The 27,812-nt window shown below is 37.4% G+C and overlaps 1 protein-coding gene across 1 annotated transcript; it reads left to right on the forward strand.

Annotated features, from left to right (window-relative positions):
- On the forward strand, window positions 1-27,812 carry FAM151B (family with sequence similarity 151 member B). Its single transcript, XM_037530125.2, has 6 exons — window positions 1-166; window positions 3,869-3,994; window positions 6,567-6,732; window positions 12,292-12,509; window positions 13,161-13,296; window positions 23,029-27,812. Exons 1-6 carry the CDS (start codon window positions 142-144, stop codon window positions 23,186-23,188), a joined length of 831 nt encoding a protein of 276 aa, XP_037386022.1. The 5' UTR covers window positions 1-141; the 3' UTR covers window positions 23,189-27,812.

Below are 27,812 nucleotides of genomic sequence, written 5' to 3' on the forward strand. Positions count from 1 at the left end.
TCCCTTCCTGGCGGCCCTCGAAGGCGTCTGCAGTGGCCCTGGTCTGCAGTGGTTTGTGAGTGGGACTTTCACGCCATCTGTGACCCGTCAGAGGCGGCGCCCGTGGTTTGGCGCCTGCGCGAACCGCTGGCGTCCGTTACCATGACAGCAGCCGCTGGGGACCCTGGTAAGTCTTGGTCCTGAGGCTCTGGGTCTGGAGCCTATCTCCCCACGATTGGTTCACAGCCCGCTACTTTTCTATGGCGGTGCGGATAGTTGGGGGCCGCTTAGAGAGACTCTGGCAGCACCCCTCTCTTGTTTGGATGGTTGAGTCCGCATTCTCACCGCGCACTCATTATCTGCTGACCTAAAACCTTGGTTCCTGGCATGAGTGTTAAGGGAAAAGCGTTTGGGGTGGCCAAAAAGGGCAAGAATATTGTACTTTTTTTTTTTTTTTTTAAATAAAAAAGGACCTAGTTTTTAGGAGCTGTTTTAGGTTCATGGGTAAATTGAGGGAAAGACACAGAGAATCTCCATATTCCCCAAACCCCCACTCAATTTCCCCTTGTCAAAATTCCCCACCAAAGTGGCGCAATTGTTAGAATGATGAGCCTATATCGACATATCATAATAATCTAAAGACCACAGTTTTCCTTAGGGTCCACTTTTGGTGGTGTACATTCTATGGACTTAGACAAATGGAGAATGACATATCCATTACTGTGGTATCCGAATGGTTTTGCTAGCATAAAAATTCAAAATTATGTGGTCCATTACTTACTCATCACTTCCCTTGTTCCCATTCCAGACCAACAGTGTTATTGCTGTCTACACAGTTTTGCCTTTTGCTAATGTCATATACTTGAGATCATATAGTATGTAGTCTTTTTAGATTAGCTTCTTTCACTTGGTAATATGTATTTAAGTTTCTTCTCTGTCTTTCATGATTTGATGGCTCATTTCTTTTTAGTGTTGAATAATATTCCATTGGTGGTATCACAGTTTATCCATTCACCTGCTGAAGACAGATATTTTGGTTGTGTCCAAGTTTTGGCAATTATAAATGAAGCTGCTATGAGCATCTGTGTGCAGATTTTTGTATGGACATGTTTTTAATTCCTTTGGTTAAATACCAGTGAGCATTATTTCTGGATTGCATGAGAGTATGTATAAGTTAGTAGGAAATTGTCAAATGTATCCAGAAGTGGTGATCATTAGCAATCCCACTTGCATGAATTGAGAATACCTGTTGTCCCACATACTCAGCAAGCAGCATTTGGTGTTACCAGAATTCCAGATTTTGGTCATCTAATAGATGTGAAGTGGTACCTGATTGTTTTAATTTGCATTTTCCTATGCTTTTCATATGCTTATTTTCCACTTGTATATTTCTTTTGGTGAGGTGTCTGTTCAGGTGTTTGGCCCATTTTTCAATTAGATCGTTTTCTCATTGTTGAGCCTTAAGAATTCTTTGTATACTTTGAACCACAACCTCTTATCAGAGTGTATTTTTGCAACTGTTTTCTTCCAATCTGTGTCTTGTCTTTTCATTTTCTTTTTTTTTTCTTTTCATTTTCTTGACACTGTCTTTAGCAGAAAAGAAGTTTTCCACTTAATGAAATTCAGCTTGTTCATTATTTCTTTCATGAATAGTGTATTTTGTGTTGAATCTAAGAAGTTATATCCATACCCAAAGATATCTAGTTTCCCACCCTATATTCTAGCCTTTTCTTTTTTAATACATCTTTGTTCATTTTGTATAATGTTTGCTTTTTTCTCTCAGATGTAGTCCCCATAAAATCCCAACCACCAATTCACCTGTGAACTGTCACCATAGTCCCTGTGCTCTTCCCTCCCCTGTTTTGATCCCTCTGCCTCCCCCTCCCTTACAGAATGTCTTTGATTTATAAATGCCTGCTAATTTTGTATTTTTTTATTATTTTTTTTTCCTGATCCCTTATTTGGTTCCCCTATATTCCTCCTATAAGTGAAACCATCCGATATTTTCTTATTCCTCCTGGCTGATTTCACTGAGCATAATCTCTTCTAGCTCCATCCATATTGCTGTGAATGGCATGAGTTTATCTTTTTTGACTGCTGAATGATATTCCATTGTGGAATGGATACCACATCTTGATCCAGTCAAAATGCCCATTTGGGGGCATTTTATAGTTTTGCATTTTACATTTAGGTCTATGATCCATTTTGATTAATTTTTGTGAAAGTTGTAAGGTCTGTGTCTAGATTCATGTGAATTCATTTTTTCACATGAATGTTCAATTGCTCCAGCACTATTTTTTCCAAATGCTATCTTTACCCCATTGTATTGCTTTTGTTTCTTTGTCAAAGATCAGTTGATTCTATTTAGAGGGGTCTATTTCTAAGCTCGCTCTTCTGTTCCATTGATCTATTTATCTGTTCTTTCAGCAATACTGTTCTGTTGATCACTGTAGCTTTATAGTAAGTCTTGGTCTTGGGTTGTGTCTTCACTTTGTTCTTCTTCATTATTGTGTCTATTATCCTAGGTTTTTGCCCACCATTTAGATTTTAAAATCAGTTGGTTGATAACCACAAAATAATTTGGTAAGAATTTTGATTGGGATTACTTGAGTCTGCAGATCAAGTTAGGAAGAACTAACATCTTGACAATATTGAGTTTTTCTATCCATAACATGGAATGTCTGTACATTATTTGGTTCTTTGATTTCAATTATCATGTTAGCGCTATCTGAGGTCACCCAGGAACCCTAAACAAACAGGTGGCGTATGCTCTAAAGCAGGGTCTAGCCCATCTGCCACATAAAAACAAAGGCAGACTCTTAGTGTCCTAGATCTCTATTAGAATTAGTGTGTATACCTGCACCCCTATGTTTATAGCAGCACTGTTTACAATAGCTAAGCTTTGGAAACAACCCAAATGCCCAAAAATAGATGACTGGATCAAGAAGATGTGGTACATATATACCATGGAATATTACTCAGCATTCAAAAAAGATAAACACATGCAATTTGCTGCAACATGGATGACGCTGGAAGGGATCATGCTCAGCGAAATAAGCCAAAAAGAAAAAGAAAAATACCGGATGGTCTCACTCATAGCAGGAATCTAGAAAACTTAAATAATGGACCAGGAAAATGAAAAACTATAAGAAAGTGAAAATCAAAATCAACAAAAAACTATGAACCAGAGACACTTTTAGGGGGGCGGGGGCGGGAGGGGAGGGATTGGGGTCAGAATGGGGGGCTGCAATTGTATGGGGAATATAACAATAAAATTTATAAAAAAAAAAAAAAAGATCAAAAAAAAAAAATTTACATTTGTATATCATTAAGCATTCAAAAAAAATAAATAGAATTAGTGTGTATAGACAGGGAAGAGAAGTTTTTTGTTATTTATTTCCCCATTCTGTGGAGGTTCATACTATCCTATATGTTTGCTAGCCACGACTTACACAGTAGCATGTTTATGTATATCTGCCATATAATATTTGCTCTTAATTTTTAAAATTTTCAGTGTTTTCCCAGTTTATTATTCTCCATCAATGAAATTTACCCCATAAGGGGCCTCCTTGGGGGTGCAGGGGTTAAAGACAGAGCTAACAACCTATCCCCAGCCACTGCAGCACAGGTTCAGTCCCCAGTCGGCAAGGGAGCTGACCCACATGGCACAGCAGACCTTTCCTGTCTCACCTGCACCTGCTGCTCCCCTCAGCAGTGTATTTCAGTAGATCTGCCTGTTCTGCTCCCCAATATCTCTAGTGAATCCTTTCACCCCCAGCACCTCTGGCTTACCCCTCAGTTCTTGTATGCGTAAATAAATAAATCTTTAAAAAAAATTTTCCCCATAAGAACCAGTCTATTCTTTTCAGTGCAAATGCTGTTATTTTAGGATCTTGGAGTGAAAATATTTTGGAATATTTTCTGAGGAATAAGCAGATCACAACAGAAGATGGAGCCCAGATCACCTGGTATCATGCAGCTAACCACAAGGCACAAATGAACGAGGCACTGAAAAGTAAGTCAGTACAGTTACTTGTGTGTACATTGAATAGTAGATGAATTCAACTCTTTTTTTTATCTTGGCTTATCTGCAAGTATCGAAGAGTTAGATGATCCAAGTATAAATTCTAGGCTGACATAAACATTTTTATAAATGATCTCATTGTTTACAAAATGAACACATTTCCATTAATTTTTCCTTTTCTATATCTTATTTGAAACTGTCGTATTATTATTACACTTGCTCATATATTGTATTTGAATAAAATTTTAAATATCAGGATCATCTATCAGCATATTTTTGTTTCTTTCATTGCTACTAAGGCATGACTCAATAAATATTTATTGAATGGATTTCTGAAGCCATTGTATACTGGCTTTTAATTAATTGCCTTAGGCAGTGTATCTATGCCTTTTGGTTTATAGATTCAGTCTATAATCATGTATGTATAACCCTTCATTATCTAGATGAGTACTTCTTGAGGAGTTGCCAAGCTTTTCTAGAGCACCTGCACATTTTTATATTCCCAGGAATAGAGTGAACGAGGCACGCAATTTCTCCCTGTCTTTGCCAACACTTATTATTGTCTGTCTTTTCTAGTATAGTGCTTCACTGGGATATGGATTGTTATCTCATTGTGGTTTAAATTTTCATTTCCCTAAAGATTAATTACGTTGAACATCTCTTCATGTGTTTATTGAAAAATGATCCATCTTTGCAGCTGAGTAGCTTTTTTAGCCTGTTTCCTGCATGTAGAAATTTCAGAGTCCACATACCTCTTTTCATTTTGAATTTCTCTCTTTCTTTGAGCTACATTTCTATTAAAAACGTAGTGGACTTTCTACTTATCAAATTAGAAAGTGTTCCTTGAATCAAAAGGCTCACCCCAATCTCTTTGAGATAGGTTTTTCTTTACTTTGATCTGCTAGGGAGGGTCCTGTGGGACAATACTCTTACGTTTCTAGAAGTTCTTTTGTCTCATAGTGTGGGCACAACAGGCAAGATCATTTTGCTTTTTTAGCAGAGTTTTGTAGTTCCATCTTTGATTTCATCTTGACCCTGAGTTTACTGGCAGTATCCGGGATTTGACTTCTGGCTTGAGGCTGTGTCTTATTTTCAGAATCCTTTACCAACTGAAGGGTAGGTTTTATTTTTTTAACTCAGGACAAGTTCTGAAGTGGAAATATATCCTCTTTGTGCTACTTAAACTATGAATAGTTAATTATTTTACCCAGTTCTCTCTTCCCATTTTTTATTATAAGCAACTGAAAGCAGCTAGTTGGCACTTTCAGCATTCTGCCTGGAAACCTCCTTAGCCAAATCCCAAATTCATCAGGTACTCTTCTATCTTCTACCAATTGCTACAAGTGGCAATGTTGCCAAAAAGTTTCACCACTATATTGACTGTTCTCAAGCCTCCAATTAGAAATTCCTTACTGTTTTCCAACTTCCATTAGTATGCACTCTCTATCTTTCTAGAATCCTCCATACCACAAACCCAGCTTCCCATGTTTCAGGCTATTGTTAAGGCAGTGACCCACTTTCAGGGAACTAATTCTTTTTGTTTTCTGTTGCTCTGTAATATATTACCCCTAGAACTCAGTGACTTAAAATAACAACATGTGATTATTTTTCTTCATTTTGTGGGTCAGCTGGTGGTTCTTCCTTCTGTGTGCTAAAGATTGGGCATACTCAAGTTGCTGCATTCAGTTGGGAGCTCAGCTTACCTAGAAATTCTAAAATGTCCTCACATGTCAGAGACCTTAATACTGTCAGTCAGGCAGGAAGTCTTAGTTCTCCTTCATATGACTTCTCTCTCTCCATGCAGTCTCTGAGTCTTCAGTAGTTTTGCCTGAACTTCTTTATAGGGTCACTGGCTTTCAAGAGGATGAAAGCAGAAGCTGCTAAGGCTATGCCTAGAACTGACTGTTTTACTTCTACTACCTTCTGTTGGTCATAGCAAATCACAAGACCAGCCCAGACTCAGGGGAAGAGAAAGAAATGAGAAAAGAATTATATGTGTATGGGAGGAATTGCTGTCAACTATTTTTGGAGTCAGTCTGCCACAGCTTGCTAAACACATTCACACTAAGTGACTGCTGAAGCTTATTACCCATTCCTGGGATGTGTGCTTTTAAACAGTAGCTAAGCTGTAACTTGAAGTAACAAATCTGTAACGCAGGATTGCAAGCATAAGTAATATATATTTATAGTTTCAAATTTGAAGAGTGAAAAGATAAAAGTGCTATTTTTATTCTTAAAAACTTTAACAAATTCTTACTATAACAAATTCTTTATATACTTTTATTCTTACTTCAGCAAATTCTTTGTATACTCACTTTGCTCTGTACTGGGAAGAAATTAGTTAACATGAGAACAGTTTAAGAGCTGTGTGACCTAGGAAAAGGCATTTAATTCCTATCACCTTTCTGTTCATCTGTAAAATATAAGGACAACATGTAAAGGCCTAGCAGGAAGTAACTATGCCATAAATGTTACTTTTCTTTCCTTCTCTTATCTTCCTCGAAAGGATACTGGATATGGAATCTCCTTGTTAAATTAGCTTTAACTTATTTTGTTTGGACAGGTACTGCTCATATGATAGAGGCTGATGTCCTCCTTCCTAGTGATGAGTCAGAATATGGACAGCCTATCATGGCCCATCCTCCTGAAACAACCAGCGATAATACTTTACAGGAATGGCTGACTGAAGTTATGACAAGCAGTAAAGGCATCAAGCTGGATTTCAAGAGGTATTTTGTATAAACATGTTCAATCTTCTAGTGGATGTAGAATACCAATGGGAAAAACAGTTGATAGCTTTACATAATATCTGTGTCTAACTTTATACTTTTTCTAAACTGAAGATGAAAGTCCAAGCTAATACGTTTCAAAATGGACCTAAGGCCCACCAAGTAGTTTGCAAAGACTGTTTTTTGGGAAGCCCTTGAGGCTAAAATTAAGCTATTTTTTTTTTTAATAGAGGCATGTTTTATTTATTTATTTGTTTGTTTGTTTGTTTGTTTTTGTTTATACATGCACTGGGTACAGTCAGAAGCTCGGGAGGGTGAGAGAATTCACAAGAGCCAGAGCTGGGAGCAGAGCAGGCAGAAGGACCGAAGTACACTGCTGAGGGGAGCAGCGGGCGGCAGGAGAGGTCTGCGTGCCATGTGGGACCCTCCTCTGGTGGCCGGGGAGCAGCCGGGGATCGAACCGGCGCCGCAGAGGCTGCGGACAGCTTTGCAACCCAGCGCTCAACCGCTGCGCCACCGGGGAGGCCCAAATTAAGCTAATTTTTATAAAGTGACATAAGTGACTGTTGTAATAATAAGAATGGTAAATTTAAAACTGCTCTTGTTAAAAAGTAACCTGGGAAGAGAGATAGTTGGCAATAGTTGGATAGTTCATGCATAGCCTGCTTGATTTATGTTATCACATTTTTGTACAGGGAATTAGCTAGAATTCTTCAGTAACGTCAGTGTTCCTTAATAATAAAAATAATACATTGGAAGCATTGATAATGAGGAGCAAGATTGTCATTTGCTTCACTAAGGCTGTCATGGAAATTTTACTTCTGTGTTATTTTGGCAGTGTAAAAATTATAGCTAAAACCAGGACAAACCCCATGAAGGCAACTGTGAGGAAGATCTGAGATATTTGTAGTGAACTTAGGTCATTTTTATTTTTTATTTTTTTTAAATATTTTAAAAGGACAGGTTATTAGGAAAGGGAGAAAGATAAAGAGAGACACCTGCATAGTCACAGGGGAATAGGAAAGTGAGCAAGTATAATTACTATTTCTTTCTTTTTTTTTTTTTTATCGTTGTTCATTTTTAAACAATATTTGCTTCCCCCCTCTCCCTCAGGTGTGGTGCGCATGGAATTTCCTTCACCAGTGCACCTGTGCACCATCACCTCAGTCCCCTGTGCCCCTCCCTCCCTCCCTCTGATCCCTCTCCCTCCTCCCCTGCAGTATGTCTCTGATTTATAATTATCTGGTTTTGCTTTGTTGTGTTTTGTACTGTTATTATATTTTTTTACACTAATGTCTTTTTTGGTTCCCTATATTCCTGCTATAAGTGAAACCATCCGATATTTTTCTTTTTCCTTCTGGTTTATTTCACTGAGCATAATTCCTTCTAGCTCCATCCACATTGCTGCGAATGGCATGATTTTATCTTTTTGATTGCTGAATAATATTTCATTGTGTATATATGCCACATCTTCTCGATCCAGTCATCTATTTTTGGGCATTTGGGTTGTTTCCAGGCTTTACCTATTGTAAATAGTGCTGCAATAAACATAGGGGTGCAGGTGTTCTTTTGAATTAATGTTTTTGTGTCCTTTGGGTAGATCCCTAGGAGTGGAATTGCTGGTTCTTATGGTAGCTCCATTTTTAGTAGACTGAGGAACCTCCAGACAGCTTTCCATAGTGATTGGACCAGTTTGCACTCCCACCAGCAATGTAGGAGAGCTCCTTTTTCACCACATCCTCACCAACATTTGTTGTTGCTAGATTTTTTAATATGTGCCATTCTTACTGGTGTAAGGTGGTATCTCAATGTCGTTTTTTTGATTTGCATTTCCCTGATGATAAGGAATGTTGAACATTTTTTCATATGCCTGTTGGCTATTTACATTTCCTCTTTGGAGAACTACCTTTTAAGTTCTTTTGCCCATTTCTTGGCTGGATTGTTTACTTTGCTTTTGTTGAGTTGTGTGAGTTCTTTGTATATCTTTGTGGTCAGTCCCTTATCATTTGTATGGAGTGCAAAAATTTTTTCCCAATCAGTGGGGTGTCTCTCTGTTTTGGTTAATGTCTCTTTTGCTGTACAGAAGCTTTTCAGTTTGATGTAATCCCAGGTGTTTATTTTTATCTTGACTTTCTTTGCTTTGGGTGATGAGTCTTTAAAGATGTTACTGAGATGTATGCTTTGTAGTGTTTTACCTGTATTTTCTTCTATATATTTTATGGTTTCAGGTCTTATGTCCAGGTCTTTTATCCATTTTGAGTTGATTTTTGTGCCTGGTAAGAGGTGGTGGTCTAGTTTCTTTTCTTTTTTTTTTTTTTGCATGTGGTGGTCCAGTTTTCCCAGCACCATTTATTGAACAAACTGCCCAATGTTCCATTGCATATTCTTTGCAAAGTGAGCTTTCTTTTTAAATTGAATTATTTCAAGATTAATAAGGGTTTGGAAAACTTACTCATAGGGTTAAGGTGATTCTCAGGTGAATGAAAAAGCTATTTTGAGATTTTAAAGCTTTTAAGGTGTTGAATGGCTCAATTCCATTTTATTGAAAAAGAAACTTAGTCTAGAGCTGTTAAGTGATTTACCGAAGTAAACAGAAAAGCTTGACAGCTGAACTAGGACCAGATTACAGGTTTCCTGGAGCCAGTTCAGTGTTCTCTGTACCATGAAAGAAAGCATTTGCTCTATAATGCGTGGTGACTCAAAGTTTTAGATACCTCTGCCTTTTCATGTGCTCAGTTTTTCATATGTTTACTATTGCCAGTTGAATTAATCCCTGTGATATATTCTTTGGCTCCTCACCAGTCAGATCAGCTTATTCATTCCTAAATGCTAGCAGCTACCACAAAAGGACCGAGTTACTAAAAAAACATTTTGCAGGTTTTTTGGTCATAGCATATTTGAAGGGGAATGAATTCGACTAACAGTTACATAAACACTTATTGTGTGTCAGACGCTGTTCTAAAAACATTGAAAGTGTTATTTCATTTACTCCTTATAGCAATCCCAAGAGGTAGGTTATTGCTATTATCCTCATTTTTTTCAGCTGAGGGAACAGAGGCAGAGTGGGTAAATGGCTGTTCATGGTTACGTAATTGTTAGGCGAGCTGCCAGCCAGGCTTGAGTGTGCACATTTGCATAGGACTTTGCACCACCCTATGTAAGTAGCTGAATGACCTATTAGTCAGATTTTATTAGTTTGTACCTCTATAAGGTACTTACTTTAGTATATAAATAGTAACTAGATAATATGTGGTTGTTTTAAAATTTTATCGAAGTTTTCCCTTAGAATAATTTTAAATGGCTGAGCATTCATTTTAAGAATGATTTTTATTTTGTAATTCCCAATTTCTAAATGAAATTAGTAGAAAAGTGGTATGATACTCAGAAGTTTGAAGTGCAAGTAACGTTTTTAGGAAAAAAAGTCTATTCTATCAGAACTAAGTTTATATTCTTTCCCAGGAATTTGAATAAGTACTATCAAAGAGAAATTGTAGGTAGCATACTGATCAGAGCTTTCCTCTTCAAATGATCATCTTGGCAAACCTTTTCTTGGTTCTTTATGGGAAACTTGAGAATTGAAAATATTGGACTCTGGTATTTTTAATTAGAATTACATGGAATTTATAGGTTCATTGGGAGGGATGTGTTATTTTGTAATATTTACAGTATTTAGTTTTCCAGACTAGGAACGTGATATATTATTCTTTAATAATATATATTGTATTTTGCTGTTGGGCTAAGTTCACACTCTATTGTGTTTTGTTTCTTCCCCCACCAAACATATTATAGATTTTTCTCCACATTGACTTTTCCAAAAGAATCATAATTATATTATTAAGTTTCAGAAAATAAAAACTACAACAAAGTGCTTTATTTTCTTTAGTTTAAGGTTGGATGATTTTCTTTCTTTTTTTTTTTTAAAGATTCATCTATTTATTTATACAAGCACTGGGTACAATCAGAAGTGCAGCAGGGTAAGAGAATTCACCAGAGCCAGAGAGGGGAGCAGAACAGGCAGAGTGATGAAGTACACTGCTGAGGGGAGCAGCGGATGGCAGGAGAGGTCTGCACACCATGTGGGACCCTCGCCGGTGGCCGGGGATCAAACTGGCACTGCAGAGGCTGTGGGCAGCTTCGCAGCCCAGCGTTCAACCCTCTGCACCACAAGGGGAGGCCCTGGTTGGATGATTTTCTTAAAATAGGTTTGTTTTTCTGGTATAGGAAAGTAGCATAATTGTAGTGTTTATTAGTGGTAATTAAAATATTAAAACAAAATATGTGTATTCAGCTCTTGCTTTGTTCTGTTCTGTATTGTAGCTCATTCTGTTCAACTACACAACTTCATGTAGTAGACACTTAATATATGCTGATGAAATTTCAATTTTGGGGAGAATATGCTATCTGAGACTTGTTATTATCAGATGGAGAATCATTGTTAAACAATCCTATCTCAGCTCACTAAATTGAGAAAGCCTAAGAAGCTCCCTCCTGACATGTAATAAGTACTGTCAATTTTCTTATAAATGAACATAAGACTTAAAAGTTTCAGAAGAGATCCAGAATTATAAGTAGTCTTACTTTTCCAGTGAAATTTGTGTGTGTACATTTTTAAAATGTAAAAATTATGTAGACTGATTAAAACCTTATTGTTTCAAAATCTATAGGTGTCTGGATAGATATAGGTAAGCAAAAAAGAATGAAGCTGCTTTTTTATTTTAGCAACTAAAATATAGTTGTGTCTAGTTTCCAGAAGTTTACAGTAAAGAAAAAAGATGAAATTTATAAATGCTTTAAGAAAATGTTACACTTTTAAATGTATTCATGCGTCCAAACTCAACAAAAATACATGAAAGAAAAGACTTTATTTTCCAAGGTCATGAACCAATATTAGAGAAATGCTATGTGGGTGCACTTTAGATATTTTCATAAATGTGAATTTGTAGTTTATGAGGACATCTGGTTTTCAAATCATGTTTATACCTTCTCTGATGAGTGGATATTTGTGTCTTAAGTTTTTTTTTTTTTTTTTTTCACAGAAGAACTGGAGTGTAGGCCAGAGGTATGGGGGCGATGGAGATGAGAGGATTCACCAGAGACAGAGTGGGGAGCAGAACAGGCAGATTTACTGAAATACACTTCTGAGGGGAGCAGCGGGCGAGACAGGAGAGGTCTGCTGCGCCTTATGTTGGCTTCCTGTCTGGGGAGGGAACTAAGGCTGTGGTGGTGATAGCACTGAAACTTAACCACTAGGCCACTGGCGGGCAGCCCTCCTTAAGTTGTTTTCATACTGAGTGATCCTAATAAAACAGGATTTTGAAACCTCTGTCATTATTCATATTTTTATCAAATTTTCAAGCACCTTCATGAATAATAAATATAAGTCAACATTTTGAGATATGGCATATGTCAGTTTTCCCCTCCTGTGCAATATGAGACTTGATTTGATTTAACTTAGGCATTATTGTTTTTTAGTCAATGAATTTGAGAAAATTTAAACCACTAGTGTAAAAGAAGTTTTACTTTAGGAACATGTTTCATTGACAGCAACTACATTTTCAGTTTGACAGCTGTAGAACCATCCATGATGCTCTTGGAAAATGTGAAGCAGCATCTGAAGCGTCCTGTGTGGATTAATGCTGATATTCTTCCTGGTCCAAATGGAAATAGCAGAGTAGTGGATGCAAAGCCTTTTATAGACACTGTGAAATCCTTCTTTCCAGATGTGACATTTTCCCTGGGTTGGACAACAGGATGGCATCCAGAGAAAGTCAATGAAGGTAATCACTTTTTAAATGTATTTGTTATTGGTCAAATTAAAATATACTCAATAATATATTCCCCCCCTTATTTTTAATTTTTTTCCCATAGTTTCAGATGCCCATAGTCAACTATGGTCCAAAAATAACATGTGCAATAAGATATTTTGAGAGACGATATTCATATAACTTATACTACAAAGTTATTATTATTGTTCTATGTTATTATTGGTTACTGTTGTTAATCTCTTACTCTACCTAATTTGTAAATTAAACTTTTTCAAAAGTATGCATACATATGTATAATATGTATATATGCATGGGGAAATATATATAGGAACTGATGCTAACTGAGGTTTTAGGCAACCACTGGGAATCTTGGGACATAGAGTAAACAAAGTGTCAAAATGTACTTTTATTACACTTGAGAGATCAGTGAAACCTTTTTAATGTCTTAATTTTTGTGAAATTTGCCCTAGCTCACTTGTGGCATAGTTTTAGATTTAAGTTTTTATCCACATTTACCACTCCAAAAATATCTTGCATTAAGTATAAATCCAAAGGGATAGTTTTATGAATTACTTTTGCATTTACTAATTCATATATAATATAGTTTTTGTTTGATTGACTTTCAGGATTCCAGTTATATAATTCAAATTTCCTTTACTTCAGGTTACAATTGGACAATGGTGAAAGAGATGGAAAATATATGTAATGAACTAAATCAGCCTGTAACATTTCCTGTCAGAGCGGCATTAGTCAGGCAGTCTAGTTCTCAGTTACTCTGGCTGCTAAAGAAATCAGACAGGTATGTAATTTTAACAATTTAGTATATACATGTGAGTGTGTGTGTGAAAGAGATAAAAAGAGGATGAAAACTGTAAAGACAGTGTGAGAAGGGGCCTCCCCGGTGGCGCAGCGGTTGAGCACTGGGTTGTGAAGCTGCCCGCGGCCTCTGCGGCGCCGGTTCGATCCCCGGCTGCTCCCCGGCCACCGGAGGAGGGTCCCACATGGCGTGCAGACCTCTCCTGCCGCCCGCTGCTTCCCTCAGCAGTGTACTTCGGTCCTTCTGCCTGCTCTGCTCCCCTCTCTGGCTCTGGTGAATTCTCCCACCCTCCCGCGCTTCTGACTGTACCCAGTGCATGTATAAACAAAACAAACAAACAAACCAACAAACAAATAAATAAAACATGCCTCTATAAAAAAAAAAAAAAAAAAAGACAGTGTGAGAAAAAGAGAATAAACAATGATTTTGTAAGCACACAGACGCCTTCACTGGAATGAAGCTTCTTGATGAACCTTAATTTATTTAATATACAGCTTTCATTTATATTCCCCAGAAAAGCTTATGCCCTTAGTAACTGGCCAGTAAATGTTTATTCTACTTTTCATTATTCTTACACATTTCCAAAAAGTTGTTAAGTTGATAAAAGTTTCTTTGAATTCTATCATAATTTCAGAAGTATCTTCCATATAAAAATTTTAATATGTAATAAAAATTAGTTGGATCACCTATTAAATATTAAAATATAAAGATGCAGATATTAAAATAGCTTGAATACTTTCTTTTTAATGATGAGTCAATAGAACAGGGGAAAAAGTGTAGAAATAAATGCAAATCTATCACAAAACTTCATATAGAAAAAAGTTGACATTTTAAATCATTGGAGCAAAAGTTCAATAATGGGGGTTAGGACATGTCAACTATGTAAGAAGAATAAAACTGGCACCTTTCCCTCATTCTTCCTCCAAAATAAGTTCCAGATGAATTAAAGATTAGAACATCAAATGTTAAATGCATAAAGAAAAAACAGTAGAGTTTAAAAATATAATGTCAGGGACCTCCCCGGTGGCGCAGTGGTTGAGCGCTGGGTTGCGAAGCAGCCCGCAGCCTCTGCAGTGCTGGTTCGATCCCTGGCCACCGGGCGAGGGTCCCACATGGTGCGCAGACCTCTCCTGCCGCCTGCTGCTTCCCTCAGCAGTGTACTTCGTCAGTCTGTCTGTTCTGTTCCCTGCTCTGGCTCTGGTGAATTCTCTCACCCACTGTGCTTCTGACTGTACCCAGTGCTTGTATAAATAAATAAATCGTTAAAAAAAAAAAAATTTCAGAATGGAGAAAACCTTCCTTAGTAAGCACAGAATCTAGAAGCTATAAAAGTAAAGATTGATACATTTGAATACCATTAAAATAGAAAGGTTCTGATAGGGCCTCCCTGGTGGCGCAAGGGGTTAAGATGCAACCTATGAAGCTATCCACAGCCACTGCAGCACGAGTTCGATCCCCGCCAGCCAGGGAGCTGCCCACATGGTGCAGCAGACCTCTCCTGCCTTACCCGCTGCTCCCCTCAGCAGTGTACTTTATATATAAATTTATTTATATATAGATGATTAGTTTCTCATTTTTTTAGTTTTTTTTTCTAGGTCTTTAAAATAACTTTTTTTTTTTTGTTTATCTGAGCTTTTGTCATATTTCTTCATTGAACTAGATTATGATTTTCTTTTTTTTTAAAAGGTTTATTTATTTATACAAGAACCAGGGTACAGGCCAGATGTGCGGGAGGGTGAGAGGATTCACCAGAGACAGAGCGGGGAACAGAACAGGCAGACTGATGAAACACACTGATGAGGGGAGCAGCCAGTGAGACAGGAGAGGTCTGCCTTGCCGTGTGGGTTGCTTCGCAGCCAGGGGGAGATCGAATCGGCACTGCAGAGGCTGCGGACAGCTCCATAGTGCGGTGCTCAACTGCCTGAGCCACCAGGGAGGCCCCTGATTTTTCTTTCTATTTTTTTTAAAGTACCAGCTCTTGGGAGTGATTTATTTTCTAGTTTATGAGTCATTAATGTCTCCCTTATATCTTTTAAACCTGCAGAGAAGTTGCAAAAAATGACTATATTTCCTTTGCCCAGATTCCCAAATTGTTAACATTTTCCTGCCTTTATCCATTATCTCTCTCTACATATGTATTTTTTTCTGGCACTGTCTGCAATATTTTTTCTGGCAAAATGCCACATTATCCTTAAGTACTTCAATGTGTGGTCCCTAAAACAAGGGCACTCTTCTGTATTACTACTCTGCAGCCTCAAACACTGATGTAACACCGTCGTGCAGCCTGCAGACCCCATTCACATTTCACCAACCATTCCAACAGTGCTGTTTCTTTCTTGTCAGGAACATACATTTCATTAGTTGTTAAGTCTCATTAGTCTTTGTCCGTCTGGTGTAATCCTTCAATCTTTTCTAATCTCTCATATATTTGATAATCCTTAAGAATGTAGTTTTTTTATTAATGTCCTCAATCTGGGTCAGTTTGCTGTTTCCTCATGACAAATCTCAGTTCTTGCGTTCTTGGTGTTCTTATCGTGTACTTTTCTCTCCTCCTCACTTCTCAAATTAGCCCCTTCTACAAGGACCCCTCCTTGATTATAGTAGTGGATGGTATTTAGAAAGCAAAATCAGGGAGTATAGCTCCGAGGATGTCATTGCTTCTAACACCTTTCAATAGACAAAGCTGGGAAATGTGTGTATAAACACATTCACCTATGCATACAGCCATTTATCAGTCTCTCTCTCTCTCTCTCTCTCTCTCTCTCTCTCTCTCTGTGTGTGTGTGTGTGTGTATGTATAAAACATATATATTTTTTCTAAATAACCCATGAGTTCATACGGACACTTCCAATTTCAACTGATTTTCTTCAGGGTTCTTTTAGCCTGTCCCTTTCCATGTAAATTTCTCATGTTCAATAACTGGCTTCAATTAATTTAACAATTGCCTCTATTCAAAGAAGAGTTTATTTACATTTGTTTATAACACAGATATGTTAGGTGCTGTTTATCATTTTTTAAAAAATATTGTATTTTAAAAAGTTATTTTATAAGTTTAAAAACCATTTCACTGTAGCTGTTATATTTTATGAAAACCAGAGCTATGCGTGGCAGGACCAGAATAAAAAAGTTGAGTTTTTTACTTGGAAGTTGTACTGACTTTGTCTTACCACATCCTCAATAGAGGTTTTGTACTTTTTTTTTTTTTTTTTTTACTTTTTTTTTTAGAGAGGCATGTTTTATTTATTTGTTTGTTTGTTTGTTTGTTTGGTTGGTTGGTTTATACATGCACTGGGTACAGTCAGAAGTGCGGGAGGGTGAGAGAATCCATCAGAGCCAGAGCGGGGAGCAGAGCAGGCAGAAGGACCGAAGTACACTGCTGAGGGGAGCAGCGGGTGGCAGGAGTGGTCTGCGGGCCATGTAGGACCCTCCCCCGGTGGCCAGGGAGCAGCTGGGGATTGAACCGGCGACGCTGAGGCCTTCGCAACCCAGCGCTCAACCGCTGCGCCACCGGGGAGGCCCGAGGTTTTGTACTTTTAAGTCTGATATTGGGGGAGTTAGCTTTATTCCCTGGTGGTTATTTATTACTCTGCTTACTCTAACTTCATATAATATATTAATTTACTTCTTTATAAGTATCCATTAATTTCTATGAGAAATAATAAAATTAGTGGATTCTTCTCCTCTCACATGATTTTACTTGACTGCATTCTCTTAATATCTTACTCTGAACTTTATATTCAATAATAGACTGGCTGGCTGTAAAATTCTTGGCTCATAGTGCATTTCATTTCCTTGAGGATTCTGAAAGCATTGCTCCTCTGCTTTCTAGTGTAAGCACAGATATGGAAAAGTGGAAGCCATCCTGATAATTTTTTGCCCTTATACATGACTTGATTTTACTCTGTGTGTGGGGTGTTGGGCGGGGGGGCAAGAGATGAAATGAATATGGAAAGGATTCTTTACCTTTGAGGCAAAGTAATTTTACTAGATTGTATCTTGATATGAACTTTTTTATACCAGTTTTGTCAGGGATATAGTGTTCTTTTCAATATATAGATTCAAATGTTCTGTAATATTTCTGTGAATTATATTTTTAAATACTTGTTCTCTTCCATTTGTAACACTCTGCTTTCTCTTTTGGAGACTCCAGTTATGAATATGTAGATCTTTGCCTATCTTTGGTGTCTGTTATTTTATCTTGAGTCTTTCTTTCCCTTTTATTTATTTGCATTTTCTTTTACTCAATTTTAGATCTTGTTTTCTCTGTCTCACAATTTCCCCCCCCAGTGTCTGTTTTCCTCTATATGCCTTCAGTTTTCATCTTATTCTGTAATACTATTAATTTTCCACTCCTTAAGATCTGCCAATTACTGTTTCATTTTGTCTTTTCCATTTTTTTCCCCAACCTCATCCATGAGCTCATATCTCTGCTTTGTGCACTTTCTTCAAAGACGCAAATGCATCATTTAAAAAATATTTGGTCATGCCTTTCATCTGCTTTGTGGCATTTTTTTTTTTTTAAGTTTTCTGTCTCAGTTGGTAGTTTTTCTGCATTTACTATGTGTTTTCCTCATATTTGCTTTTACTCTCATATAAAACATTTGCCATATTTATTTTGAATACCCTACTTTTAAAAAGTGGGTTTTCCTGGACCAGCTATTTACCAGCTATTTCCTTTTAAAAAGGAACTATGTTGCTTCTGGACCTAAAGAATCTTAGATGTGTTTGTTTAGCCTTTAACATCTCCTAGTCAATGGAGGTAGGCAGTTGTGATATCACTAAATAAACTCTTTCCTCTATCTGTTAAATTTTGTTTCTTAAAGTTTATTTTTAGATAAAGTAATTTTTTTCATTACATTGTGGTTAATTTTGGAAAGTTTTTGATGTCTCCCCTTAGGAAGAGTCCCCAAAGTTCTCCCCCCACCACAGCACCCCATAGTCTATCACTATAGTCCATTGTGCTCTTCCCTCCCCTGTTTTGACTTGACCCTGCCTTCCCTCCTGGATGCCTCAGATCTATGGTCAACTTGCAAGTTTTGTTTTTTCTGACCCTTTGTTTGGTTTCACTGTATTCCACATATAAGTGAAACCATCCCATATTTACCTTTTTCCTTCTGACTTATTTCACTTAGCATGATCCTTTCCATCTCTATCCATGTTGCTGCAGATGGCATAAGTTTATCTTTTTGCTGAATAGTAGTCCATTGTATATATATACCACATTTTTTTTCTTTTTAGAAATCTTTTTTTTTTAAAAGATTTATTTATTTATTTATACAAGAACCAGGGTATAGGCCAGAAGCACGGGAGGGTGAGAGGATTCACCAGAGACAGAGCAGGGAGCAGAACAGGCAGACTGACAAAATACACTGCTGACGGGAGCAGCGGACGAGACAGGAGAGGTCTGTTGCGCCATGTGAGACCCTCGCCAGCCGGCCAGGATCAAACTGGTGCTGCAGAGGCTGCGGACAGCTTCACAGTGTGGCGCTCAACTGCCTGTGCCACCAGGGGAGGCCCTATACCACATCTTCTTGATCCAATCTTCTGTTTTAGGGCATTTAGGTTGTTTCCTTATCTTGGCTCTTGTAAATAGTGCTGCAGTAAACATAGGAATGCAGATTTCTTTTGAGTTAGTGTTTTTGTATTCTTTTGGTAGATTCCTAGGAGTGTAATAGTTGGGTCTTGTAGTAGATCCATTTTTAATCTTTTGAGGAACCTCCACACAGCTTTCTTTAGTAGCTGGACCATTTTAGAGCCCTACCGGCAGTGTAAGAGGGTTCCTTATTCACCATATCCTTGTCAGTGTTTGTTGCTTCTGTTTGTTTTTTTTTTTTTTTTTAATTATGGGCCATTCTTACAGTTGTGAAGTGGTAGCTCATTGTGGTTTTGATTTGCCTTTCCCTGATAATAATAAATGATGAACATTTTTTCACATGCGTGTTGGCCATTTGCATTTCTTCTTTGGAAAAGTGTCTCTTTAACTCTTCTGAAACAGTAATTTAAACTCTTCTAAAAAACAAAAGCCCAGGACCAGACCAGATGGTTTCATAAGTAAGTCCTACCTAATGTTCAAAGGTACATTGAACAAACTCTTTCAAAAAATACCTACTCAAAGTCTTTCAAAAAATTGAGAAAGAAGGAATACTTTCAAATACATTTCATGAGGCTAATAGCACACTAATTCCAAAACCAAACAAAGACAACACACACAAAAAAAACTGCAGGCAAATCTCCCAAATGAGCAGGATGCTAAAATCCTCAATAAAAATCTTAACAAACTGAATGCAATAATGCATCAAAAGGATTATACACCATGACCAAGTGGGATTTATTCCAGGTACACAAGTGTGGTTCAATATCATTCAATGAAATTGACCACATCAACAAAAAGAAAAATAAAAGCCATATCAATAGGTGCCAAGAAAGCATTTAATAAAGTTCAACATCCATTTATGATGAAAGCCCTTAAAAAATTTGGCCTATCTATTGAATTTTGAGTTTTTAATATCCATTGGAACAGTCTAATTCCTACAACTATGCCTTTCCAATGTTAACTGTCTCCTTGTTTCCCTGCTTCTTGGAACCAAACTGAATTTAGGAATGCTTCCACTTGTAGCTTGGGGGACACTACAACCACTGTTGTGAAGTATTTATGTGGAATAGGCCCCTGATCTAAAAATGTCTTTCGTAGACTTTCTCTATAATCTGCAGACCTGGGCAAACTCTCTCTACCTCCTTACATACCCATCTCACCTTAATCTCTATTGATAGCTATTTGAAACCTTTTTTTTTTTTTTAAAGATTTATTTATTTATGCATGTAAGAACTGAGATACATGCCAGAGATGCAGGGGGTGAGAGGATTCACCAGAGACAGAGTGGGGAGCAGAACAGGCAGACTGACTAAAATACACTGCTGAGGGGAGCAGCCGGTGAGACAGGAGAGGTCTGGTACCTACTTTGGGTTAGCTCCCAGGCTGGAGATTGAACTCATGCTGTAGTGGCTGGTGATAGCTTCATAGTGCTGAGACTTAACCCCTTGCGCCACCAGAGAGGCCCACAATTTATCTACTTTAATAGTGAATTGCATTTGGATTGTTTCATGGTTTTGCCTCTTAAAAATTGCTGCTGTGAACCTTCATACAAGCATCCTTGCGCACATGGGCCTGCATTTATAAAGGTTATATAGAAAGGGAATTGCTAGGGAGAGAATTTCTAGGCCATACATAGGCTATTCACATTTTCAACTTTAACAGACAGTGCTAAGCTATTTTCTAAAGACAATGAATAGACTGCAACTTCATCTTTTTTTTTTTTTTTTTTTTTTTTGGGACCCTCGCCAGCGGCCAGGGAACAAACCGGCACTGCAGAGGCTGCGGGCAGCCTCGCAACCCAGCACTCAACCACTGAGCCACCAGGGGAGGCCCTGCAACTTCATCTTTTAACTGAATAAATTTCACAAAAAATATTGATTAAAAGAGGTAGAACAAAAATGTTGTGTACCCTATGTTTCCATTTATATAAAGTTCATTAATAGATAAAAATCAAACTTGTTTAGGGTAGATTATAAGTAATCAATAATAATAATAAAAAAAGCTAGCTACTATAAAAGGCAGTTTGATGAGGACTCAAGGTGAAGGGAGAGGTTGTCTGGGGGCAGGCAATGTTCTATTTCTTGATTTGTGTTTTGGTTACATGGGGGTTCATTTTATAATGATTTGTTATACGTCCATTTATCTTTTATGCCTTTTTCCTGTATATGGTATTTCACAATAAAAAAGACTTGAGAATTAATTTAAGTACAATTTAAGATACCCTTAGGCAATTTTATTTTCCTATTTTAGTTTCAATGCAATAGAGGAATTAAAAGAGGCAAAATAACACTGGGAAGTTCCTTTCTGTGTGTGTGAGAATTTTTAATTTATTTTTTAAATTTTATTTTCTTACATCATTGTTCTCCCATCACGTGTAGTCCCTGTAGTTCTCCCGCCATCACAGCACCCATGAGCCATCACCATAGCCCCTTCCCTCTCCTCTTCTGACCTTTCTTCCTCTCCCTCCCATGCTGTTTGCCTCAAATCTATGGTCAGCTTTCAAGTTGTGTCTTTTTCCTAACTCTTTGTTGGGTTTTCCTGTGTTCCACCTATGTTCCTATGTTCCATTCCATATTTTTCTTTTTCCTTCTAACTTATTTTGCTTAGCACAGTCCCTTTTAGCTCCATCCATGTTGCTGCAAATCACATGAGGCATTTATCTTGTTTCCATATCTTAGCTATTGCAAATATTGTAATAAACATAGAGGCGCAGGTTTCCTTTTGAATTAGTGTTTTCGTGTCCTTTGGGTAGATTCCTAGTAATGGAATTGCTGGATATAAGGTAAATTCATTTTTATGGAAAACTCCTTTTTTTTTAAAAGATTTTATTTATTTATGCATACAAGAACTGGGGTACAGGCCAGAGGTGTGGGGGGTGAGAGGATTCACCAGAAACAGAGTGGGGAACAGAACAGGCAGATCGACTGAAATACACTGCTGAGGGGAGCAGGAGACGAGTCAAGAGAGGTCTGCACCATGTGGGTAGCTCCCTGGCTGGTGGGGATCGAACTCGTGCTGCAGTGGCTGTGGATAGCTTCATAAGTTGAGCCCCAACCCCTTGTGCCACCAGGGAGACCAAGAAAACTACTTCTTTTAACCTAAAAGCTCACATCTGTATCTTTTTATAAGGCTGTCACCATGGTGCCCTGATGAAGTGATAAAGGTGCCATTTTAGCAAAAAATACAGGTTTTAAAATTCTCATTTCTTCTGTTTTCTCTTCTTAGTTGTAGTTTAAGAATTCTTTTTGGCTTGTCACATAATATTGCTGTAGATAAAATACAAAGTAATTTCTTATACTTCCTTAAGGCAGAGATGTGTCAATATAACAAGAATATATATCTTGGTTACGCAGTTATTTCTTATCATTAGTTGAAGAAATGCTTTGAAGTTTTTTCCCTGGGTTTGACATGTTTGTGGGGGAAAATAAATAGGAAACTACTTAGCAGCTTTGCATTTCTCTAGACTCTAATGCAATGGGAATAATGTATTGGGAGGAATGTCATGGGAGGAATGAAAATGTACAATTTAAATAACATTTAAAGCCTGAGCATATTTGTACATCCATAATAGATACACACATGTTATTTATTTATTGTGCTTCAACTCTAGAAATGGATTTAAATTTATTCTGTTTGCATTCTTAGTGATATCTCATTACATTCTTGTACCTCATAAAAAAACTCCTGAAAGGGATCGCAGGGCCACTTGTGAGTATGAATGTTGGGAATGTCAATGACATTTGTGTCTCTTCACCGTCCCTTCGTCATGCTTTGACCAGGCTGCTGAAGAAACTCATGCTAGAAACTGGTTTTGTGTTGAGAACAGATTCCTTGGTCAGTGTTATCTGTCTGAATATCTAAAATCACTTCTCATTCCTGTAATTCAGATATAGCAGCTACCTAATTTAGGCAATAGCAGAGTGATTTTTTTTCTCTAATCCTGTTAATATTAATGAAGGCATGAAACAGGAAAGTATAGTTCTGCTATTGTAATTATTTTTTCCATTTGTATTAATTTGGGTTAAAGACAAATGAGAGTATTTTTAGGCTCATTGGAATTCCTTAGCACTGTTTCTTATTTTTCACTTCTGACAATATAATTCTATTTTATTTTAATGCAGGTACAGCCTGACTATTTGGACTGGAAAAAATGATAACTACTCTGTTGAAGATTTACTTTATATTAGAGACCATTTTGATAAAAAACAAGTTTTCTATGACATCTTGGAACCACAAAACCACGAATTTAAACAAGCCATTGGAATCAAAGTTAATCATTAAGAGGATTCTTCTGAATTATTTCATATATTTTGGTTTTATAGTCCTTCTCTGCTTTGATTTGAATTAATTGCCATATAAATGGTGATGATTGATTAATACTCCAACTCTGGCAATCAGAAAATACATATTGCATACTTACTTTATTAGACATATGTCATTATAATCCTGTATTTACCTAAGAGATGTGGAAAGGAGATTTTAGTAAACCTAGTCTAGTAATTTAGGAAGATTATGCTTTATAGCCCTTTTAAAAATAATTTTGATATTGTTTCTATCATCATATCTTATCTCTAGTGAGAAAAATACTGTTGGGAGATAGAATTTTATCCTGGCAATATGCCATTTGATTTTCAAGTTTCTTATCAAGTACCTCCTTAGTTCAGGCCCTTGTTCTACTACTAGAATTTTGAAATTGGTTCTTCATGACTTCCTTTTATTCTACTCAGAGATACTCTGAGAATTTCTACTAAAGAAAACTTTTTTTTTAAATAAGGAACTATCAACTTTTTTTTTTTTTTTAAGATTTATTTATTTATGCATACAAGAACTGGGGTAGAGGCCAGAGATGCACAGGGTAAGAGTGTTCACCAGAGACAGAGTGGGGAACAAAATAGACAGACTGACTGAAATACACTGCTGAGGGGAGCAGTGGGTGAGGCAGGAGAGGTCTGCTGCACCATGTGGGTAGCTCCTTGGCCGGCGGGATCGAACTCATTCTGCAGAAGCTGTGGATAGCTTCACAGGGCTGTGCTTAACCACTTGCGCCACCAGGGAGGCCCTAAAGAAAACTTTTTTTTTTTTTAAGAAAACTTTTTAAATATCCTTTTCTTAATGCCAAATCAAAAACCTCTAGGGGCTTCTTAAATTCAGCTTTATTGAATTTCACTCTTTCAAGAACCTTCATAATGTAATCCAACTCTAAAAGTCCTCCAACAGAGTCTTCATTTCAGAGTGCCTACAACCTCAGTGTTCTCTAAATTTTTCTTTAACAGTTAATTTTATACAGTTCACTGATTGTGTCATACATGTTAGTTATGTCTCAGCTAAATTATACAGTCCTTCATGGTAAGGGAGCATACTTTTTTTTTTAAATGATTTATTTATTTATGCACACAAGAACTGGGGTACAGGCCAGAGGTATGGGGGGTGAGAGAATTCAGCAGAGACAGAGCAGGGAACAGAACAGGCAGATTAACTGAAATACACTGCTGAGGAGAGCAGCGGGCAAGTCAGGAGAGGTTTGCTGCGCTATGTGGGTAGCTCCCTGGTGGGGGATTGAACTTGTGCTGCAGCAGCTGCAGACAACCTCATAGTTTGCGTCCCAACCCCCTGTGCCACCAGGGAGGCCCCATACTTAATTATCTTTTACAATGCCTGGTACAGTCATGAGCAAATCATTCAGAAAAATGTGTTGCTACTTTGATTTATTGAAAAGCAATTTACTAGTGAATGTTCTGCAATATATAATTTGCCTTTTGTTTATCAGGCATTTTCTCAGGATAAAGTAGTTTTATATAGAGAAAAGAGCTTGGGGATTTGAAACCAGAAAGATTTCCTTTACAGTCCTGTCTGTCCCTTACTGGCCATAAATTTTGGGAAATAGAAATATTTAACCTTGTTGAGTATTGGTTTTCTCATCTGTAAGAAGGGAGAAAATGAAGATTTTCTTGTAGAGTTGTGAAGATTAAGGCAGATTCATGTAATGGACACTTCTAGCTCAACATCTAGTGCATAGTAAGGGCTCAACAGCTGAAGTTTTAGATTTATCATCCGATTTATCATCCGATCCTATCCATGATATCCATAGATATGTAGAAAGGTAGGTAGGTAGGTAGGCAGACAAACACTAAGGCATATAACATGAAACACTGTAGAGATATATACTTGAAATAATTGTATTTCTATTTAAAATTTTAATTCTAATGGAATGCAATGTTATTTGTCAAATAAAACAACTTTTTATGGCTTGCCAAAAGTTAAAGGTACAATTTCATCATTATAAAGTTTTACAGTTGCAACAAAGAATAACTTAACATATAGAAAAATTAATATTTAATTTATAAATTTTCTAAAATGATCATATATTACTCTATATAGCTGAATTTATTTTATTTCTTAAAAGATTATTTATGCATACAAGAACTGGGGTATAGACCAGAGGTGCAGGGGGTGAGAGGATTCACCAAAGACAGAGTGGGGAGCAGAACACGCAGATCTACTGAAATACACTGCTGAGGGGAGGAGCTGGCTAGACAGGAGAGGTCTGCTGTGCCATGTGGGTCAACTCCCTAGGATGGGATGGAACTCCAGCTGCAGTGGCTGTGGATAGCTTCATAGTGCTGAGACTTAACCCCTTGTGCCACCAGGGAGGCCCCTATATAGCAGAATTTATAATGAACTGCATTTTGATGACATTTTAAATAAAATTCATTTATCCAGAAATTTATTTTACTACTTGATACCTCTCCATTGGTAAAATTTTAAAAATAGTACTTTTAGGGCAAAATTCTTCTCAGTAGAAACTTGGAAGGGAGTGATGGGGACATACAGCCAATCCATGTCTGATGTTCTAAAGCTGTGCAAAGAATTCACACAGGATTCCTACCCCCAGGGTCTTATGGTCTAGTATGGTGAGAGAGGCTTGTAAACAGTAAGTTGGATATTTGCTGTAAGTCCTGTGATGGAACTGTACACAGGTTATAGTGAGAGACAGCCTTGTGTTCTAATTGAGAAAAAACACTTAAGTTTTGTCTTGAATAACGAGTAAGATTTACCAGGTAGACTTAAAGAGGGAAGGGTCTTTCAGACATAGGCAGAGATAAGAGCAAAAGAACTCAGGGAAGGAGCCTGATATGACCTGTTCAAAAAAATCAGTAAGCACACTGTGTAATGAGAGAGGGCCATTTATGGGCCTGGTACATTTTCTGCACCAAGGAGTTTGCTCCTTTTCTCATAGACTGTGGGAGTCAGGCTAAACAGGTAAGCATCAGTTTTGAATATTAGAAAGGTGATTACAATGACATGAAAAGAAGGAAATCTGTTAAAAGATTTGAAATTCTCAAAGTGAAATGAGATAAAGTCCTGAATTACAGTGTAGCCAAAGGGGATGAGAGGCTCAAGAAGTAGACCAAAGGTTAAGAAGGATGAACTTGTAAGAGTTTTGTTTTTTTTTTTGTGGGACCCTCACTGGTGGCCAGGAATCAAACTGGCGCTGCAGCCTCGCAACCCAGCGCTCAACCACTGCGCCACCAGGGGAGGCCCTGAACTTGTAAGGTTTTTTAACTAGTTGAATGGGGAGAATGGAGAAGAGAGAAGGGCCTAACACAGGATGAGACAGGTCAGGTGTAGTTGATTTGTTGACATTGCTACTTTACACTAGTTAGAAAGAAAAATGAAAACTATATCTGCCTGCCCCCTAAACTCACCCACTTCTCTTAATTTTAGAAAAGATGCTGTTTTTTAAATTTAATTCTACCAGTTTCTTAATACCCCTCCCAAGTAATGGCTACTTCACTACATATTTTAAATTGTCATAACTTTAAACAATAAAACTGGTCCCAAAGTCATACCATTAAAGAGAAAGCAGGCAGACCTCCAAAGGAACTCTTCTAGGGAGGCTCTTGTGGTTTCTGTTCACAAAAGGGACCACTCTGACTAAATCTGGCCACTGAGCTGTTGTGGGTGTGGTGACTGCTGTAGAAGCTTCATTCAGGTGGGTGCTTGTTCCGATCTTTAGCCCTTGCTTTTGGTGAAAGAATATAATAAGAATTCAAAAATATTAATGGGTTAAACTGTTGATGAATCATGTTCGTGACATCAACTAGCAGTCATATTCTTCAATGCCACAGATTAAAAAGGAAAAAAAAAGACTTAAGAATGTCATTAATTATTGAGCAAGTAATACTAATTTTAGTAAGTCTTGACCCTGAGCACACTTTTAAATATTCTTTGTGACAAAATGGGAGGTAGAGATAGAGTAGTTCTCCTGAATTCTGAAATTTCAGCAGTTGTCTGAAAGAAAAGCACTTGTTGCAAATGGAATTAGCCATTTTTTTTTCCATGAAAAAATATTTACTTGAAAGAAAAACTGACAGACAGACTAGGCACTTAGTCTTGGATATTTGGCAGATATTTTCTCATAAATGAACAAAGCAAGCTTGTCTCTTCAAAGAAAACAGCTGACAGTATCTGTTGCCAAGAATAAAACCTGAGCTTTTACTTGAAAAATTGGAATTCGAATAAACTTGTATCCATCATTGTGAGCTTAACAGTTTCCAATAAGAGATTTCTCTTCGATATCAGTGGTAATATTAATAATTTTTTTATATTATATGATGAAATTTGTCAACATTTGGAAGATCTGCTTCACTCAAGTAATCAAAATTCTTCTAAATGACTAGTGCATACTACTATAAAAACTTGCATGGGTAAGGAATCCCTGGAAAGTGCAAGACAGAATGATGAGATTTAGTGTAACTATGAAAATTCATTAATGTGGTTTCAGCTTTCATATGATAACTTTTTTTTTTATAGAGGCATTTTTATTTGTTTGTTTATACATGCACTGGGTACAGTCAGAAGCACGGGACTGCTGAGGGGAGCAGTGGGCGGCAGGAGAGGTCTG

This window comes from Talpa occidentalis, unplaced genomic scaffold, assembly GCF_014898055.3.
Source record: "Talpa occidentalis isolate TD23 unplaced genomic scaffold, MPIMG_talOcc4v2.1 talOcc4.6, whole genome shotgun sequence".
Lineage (NCBI taxonomy): Eukaryota > Metazoa > Chordata > Mammalia > Eulipotyphla > Talpidae > Talpa > Talpa occidentalis.